The following is a 5,598-nucleotide window of genomic DNA, read 5'->3' as shown; positions in this document are numbered from 1 at the left end:
TATATATATACATATATATATACATATATATATACATATATAGATATATACATATATATATATACATATATATATATATACACACACACATATATATATATACATATATATACATACACACACACATACATACATACATACATACATACATACATATATACATACATACATACATACATACATGTGTGTGTGTATATACTGGCATGATGATAAGTGTTCTTGTTGATCTGATCAACAGAACAGCCTGAAATTCTGCTGAGATCAACTTTATCTTTCATCCTTTCAGGGTCAATGTAATCAACAAGTCTCTTCACCTCAAAATTTTAGGCTTTATACCTATAGTAGAAAGAATTGTTATTTGTTGCTTTTTATTCTTTTTCGTTTTCTCCTTCACAGAATATTTCAGATTTATTCTTCTCCCAGCATTTATCAAATATATCTTTGAATAAGTTGGTTGTCATTAATGTAATAATGTCACCAGATAACCAGTTCAAGCAATTATGCATATAGTTTAAGGCTTGCTGAGTTTGTTTATGTTTTCTCAAAATATTCATAAGAATAGCTTCTCGTTAATGCATGAACATGACACTGTTTCATCAGTTGATATAATGCTAGTCCACACAAACCAATGAGGAATCTTCTATATGGTCATGTGACTTTCCAGAAATAGCAACCAAGTTTCCCTCAAAAAACTCCCTGCCATCTTAGAAAAGAAGAATGCATTGAAATCTTTGAAACTGGATGCATCATGTCTTTTAAAAATATGAGACAGCTACAGCTGTAATACTTTTGATCGTTGGTTGAGAGCCAAGGAATGAAAGATACCTAACTGCTAGCTAAACTCTTTGTGGAACAAAGTACTAAACAGTAATAACAACACAAATCCACAGTTCATAGGTGTGTTAACCATTTTGTTACCATATTTATTTTGAGATGCTCTGTGTTTCTTTCAATTATTTTAAATATAACAAAGAATTTAGTAAAATAACTTAGTTATCATTAAGCTAGTGTTAGGAACATAAATTGTGACTAAGGTTTGATGGAAGATTTTAATTCAAAACTTATGAAAATAAGACATTTGTACTATAAAGCCAGAACCAGTTTCAGCTGGGTTGGTAACTAACAGGTTAATATGATTGATTCAATAAATGTGTTGGAATCGAGGAAATGTTAGAGTACCAGACTAAAATATTTAAAGTATCCAATTTGTATTTTTATATTCAGAATTCAAATCTCTCAGATTGTATCAAGTTTATATCAGAAATTCAATGTTGCATTGTAGTAAATATAAGCATTGAATACAGAGGATGCACCAAGTCTCTAAAGAAATGAAGTAAGCATGCTCTATTGGATGTGTTGTTTTAAAGTGCATGAACTGTAGAGCACAAATATGCTGAAAGAAAAACTGGATATGAGAAGAGTCAGATGATGAAGTGTGCAAGAGAGTAGATTGAGCTGGCAGAGACATGTAGTGCATGAAGAAGTGCTAAGCTATCAAAGCAGAAGGAGCGTCCAGAAGAGAGGGACATAGGAAGGGGTGCTGAAAGCTGATTTCAAGTGGCTGAACTTCAAAAAGTAGATGACAAATGACAGCAACAAATTGTGAGGCACTCTGTAGAAGACCCAAGGAAAAGCAGACATAAAAGAATTATGTGACGCTGATGATGATAATGATGATAGTCATCAGCATCAGTGACAACATCATCATCATCATTAGTAGTGAAATCATTGTTGTCAGTAGTAGCAGCAATTTTGTTTTGTTCATCTTTGCAGGTTTTCAATATTTTGTACTATGATGTCTTTGAAGATAAAGTTTTGAATAAATCAAATAAAGACCTGTATAACAGATTTGTATTTGATTAATCCATAATACTTGTATACAATATAAAATCACTGTAATTTATATAACATTGTATTGATTTTTCTTTACTTTAATATTTAAAAAATTTAACAATAAAATGAATAATTTCAGACCTTTTTCAATTCCAAAATCAACCACCATCATGGAAAATATTGGACTTGCATTTGCTGCCAAAAATGTTGAAAGGAAAAATGATGGCAGCACTTTATACTTGGATATTTCCTTAAGCTTTTCTTTAAAATTTACTTCATTTTCTGTTTTTGGACTTCGATTCTCCGTTGTTTTTTTCACAGGTTGTTGTTCAAATTGAAATGACATGACACATGCCTGTTTAAATAAATCAATATATTATAACAACTGCATGTGTGCTATAAAAAAAATGTATCTTTATACCCAATGTTTTTATTTCCTATGATATGAAACAAGTTGAAAAGTTCAAGTATGTCAGGGCTGTATTCAGGAGCGATAAGAAGCAGAAGGTTGAATTGGATGCTAGAATTGCAGGTAAAAGAGTAAAACTCTCTTCGGTCATGAATGACCAGTGGATTACAACTAGGAAGTCCCCTCCAAGGCACAAGTCCAGGCAAAGTTGTTTATGGAAGACCAGCAGTCATCCATGCATACCAGCCTCCCCTCTCCATGTTATCCAAGGGAAAGGCAAAAGCTGATACAGATTGGCACCAATGTTATCCAAGGGAAAGGCAAAGGCCGATACAGCTCAGTGAACTGGAGCAATGTGAAAATAAAGTATATTTCTCAAGAACACAATACACAGCCCAGTCTGGGAATCAAACTCATAACCTCATGACTGTGAGTTCTATGCTCTAACCACTGAGCCATGCACCATGCTAGAATTACAGGTGTTGTTACAATAACACACCAGCACCAGTATTCATTCCTCAGAAAAGGAGTTGGTAGTAAAGAAAGTTAAATTTGGTATCTTTAATTCGGTTTTCATACCTATCCTCACCAATAGTCATGAATGTTGGGTAATAGCTGAAAGAGTATGATCACAAATACAAGCAGCCAAAATGGGGTTCCTTCAAAGGGTCCCTAGAGGAGCATGACTTGACAAGGTGCATAGCTCAGAGAATAGGGAGTCTTTCCAGGCCAAGCTGCTACTTCCCCACACTGAGGTGTCATGTGATTAGAATGTTGCAGAAAAGAATTGCAAAACAGATTCTTCCAGCCAAACCAACTGGCAAGAATCCTAGGGGTAAATTAAGAATGAGTTAGTTGGATAATATCCATAGTTTCAGTCGGTCATGCTTGAGAATCCAGCCAGAAAGTCCAATAGCTTTTGCTTCTTATTGAACATTGTGGAGAAGGTGCCTGAAGATTGTATCTCCACAATCCTCCCAGGAATAGTGGGCAGAGAAAATGGATGGATAATAATTTTATTTCCATCCTTGTCACATACTATGTTATAGTACTCTAATTGAGAATTACATTAAAAGTATACATGTGGAATACTCAACCACTTACATGCTAATTCAATGAGAAGGCAACTCATTTGATCAAACAACTGAATATTCATCATCAAAAATCAGCAGAGATCCACTGATTCATGTATAATAGTTATAAATCTGAATTGCCTATTACAAGTTAACAAAACATAAAAATAATAAAGATTCAAAAAATAATTTTATGTAAATTTTTAAAATTTGTAAAGGCTGTCTGAATGAAAAAAGAAAAACAAAAACTCAGAAAAAAATTAAATTAAAACAAAAATAAAGGTTAACTCCATTTAACTTAGATTTGGTTTAATATTAAATCTTTAAAAAGAATTACTGCAATGATAAACTTTATGTAATCTGACCATTCCTGGTAAATTATATATTTTCTTCTTTGTCTTAAGTTAAATAACAATAAATATGTTGAGCCAAAGAAGAAACTTTTATGCTTGATCTGCTAGATAAACTCTTTTACTCTTTTACTTTTTTAATTGTTTCAGTCATTTGACTGTGGCCATGCTGGAGCACCGCCTTTAGTCAAGCAAATCGACCCCAGGACTTATTCTTTGTAAGCCTAGTACTTATTCTATCAGTCTCTTTTTGCCGAACTGCTAAGTTACGGGAACGTAAACACACTAGCATCGGTTGTCAAGCGATGGTGGGGGGACAAACACAGACACACAAACACACATACATATATATATATACATATATATGATGGGCTTCTTTCAGTTTCCGTCTACCAAATCCACTCACAAGGCTTTGGTCGGCCTGAGGCTATAGTGGAAGACACTTGCCCAAGGTGCCACGCAGTGGGACTGAACCCAGAACCATGTGGTTCATAAGCAAGCTACTTACCACACAGCCACTGTTAAATCTTTTTCAAATCACATCTCCAAAAAAAGAGAACACATCAACTAATTTAGCTGTAGATACTGCTGAAAAAATAGGCTGGCCAACTGGAATATCCTTGATCTAGGTTAATTCAACCAGGGTTAAACAGTAATAACAACCATCAATATGTTAACATTAATACAATGGTGGACAAGCAGAATTATTACAGCATCAGATAAAATGCCTGGCAGTTTTGTTTTTTGTTTTTTCTTTCCCTGCCCTTTACATTCAAAGTTCAAACCCTGTTTAGGTTAATTTTGCTTTTTGTCCTTCTGAAGTTAATAAAACGAAGTTCCAGTAAAACACTGTTAATTAATTAAATTGCCTGTAACCAGCCTACTAAATTTCCAATCTTGTGCTTATTTTGGAACTTTACTATTATTATTGTTATGTTTATTATTATTATTAAGGTGGTGAACTGGCAGAATTATTAGCATGCTGGACGAAATGCTTGGTGGCATTTTGCCCATTGCTAGATTCTGAGTTTAAATTCCACCGAGGTTGACTTTGCTTTTCATCCTTTTGGGGGTTGATAAATAAAGTACCAGTGAAATACTGAGGTCAATGTAATCGACTAGTCCTCTCCTCCAAAATTTCAGGCCGTGTGCCTTTAGTAGAATTATTACTATTATTACTATTATTATTATTATTATGTGAGAGAGCAGTGCATGCCATCAGAGTGACACTGGGGTAAAATATACGAAGCCCAGTATACCCATCATGACTACCTGTCTGATAAGGGTACACCAGGCACATGCATCACAACCATACGTGCGCGATCTCATATCAAGATAAACAGCGCATGACCTCGCAGGTGGGGCCCAGTTAGAATTTTTATCAGGTCGAGTAGCCCATCCCGCTCAAAAGGTCCCTGAATAAGGTTTGTTTAAGGATGTTGAGCAAAACATCCATGTTTCCAAAGGTGAATTATTCAAACCCCAAAGAATTCCTCTCAACACATGGCTATGATACTCCCCCACTACTTCTGCTCATGATCAGAGATGCACATATCGTCAGCCACCAAAAAACATGCTCAACTGGTTAAGGTCAAAGAACTGACGAGCAAATCTGTGGTATTAAGCAGAATATTTGCTGTATTATTATTATTGAGTGAAAGAGCAAGGCATGCCATCAAAGTGATACTGGGGTAAAATATACGAAGCTTAATATAATGGTTTATAACATTTAATCTGAAGGATGATATTTTATGTAAAAATTGATTAAATTAAAAAACAAAACAAACTCATAAACAAATTACTTGCAAAATTATGCCAGCCATTAGTAGAAAATTACCATTCCAACCATAAATATCAATTATATTGATTTGATAGAGGGGTAACAATGTTGATCCAATAGCCAAACCTGCTGATACTGCAGCAATTGCATAAC

General features: G+C 34.4%; 1 protein-coding gene across 1 annotated transcript in view; it reads right to left on the bottom strand.

Annotated features, from left to right (window-relative positions):
- Window positions 1-5,598, bottom strand: part of LOC106879929 (monocarboxylate transporter 2) — a 25,029-nt gene that overhangs the window by 6,442 nt on the left and 12,989 nt on the right. Inside the window, exons 4-5 of the mRNA XM_014929684.2 lie at window positions 5,468-5,598; window positions 1,975-2,188 (exon numbers count right to left, since the gene is read on the bottom strand). The exon at window positions 5,468-5,598 is cut by the window's right edge and continues 69 nt beyond it. Coding sequence (XP_014785170.1) covers window positions 1,975-2,188; window positions 5,468-5,598 — 345 coding nt within the window. The remainder of the gene's footprint in view (window positions 1-1,974; window positions 2,189-5,467) is intronic.

This window comes from Octopus bimaculoides, chromosome 10 (assembly GCF_001194135.2).
Source record: "Octopus bimaculoides isolate UCB-OBI-ISO-001 chromosome 10, ASM119413v2, whole genome shotgun sequence".
NCBI classification, from domain to species: domain Eukaryota; kingdom Metazoa; phylum Mollusca; class Cephalopoda; order Octopoda; family Octopodidae; genus Octopus; species Octopus bimaculoides.
This window is presented reverse-complemented; position numbering and strand designations above follow the sequence as displayed.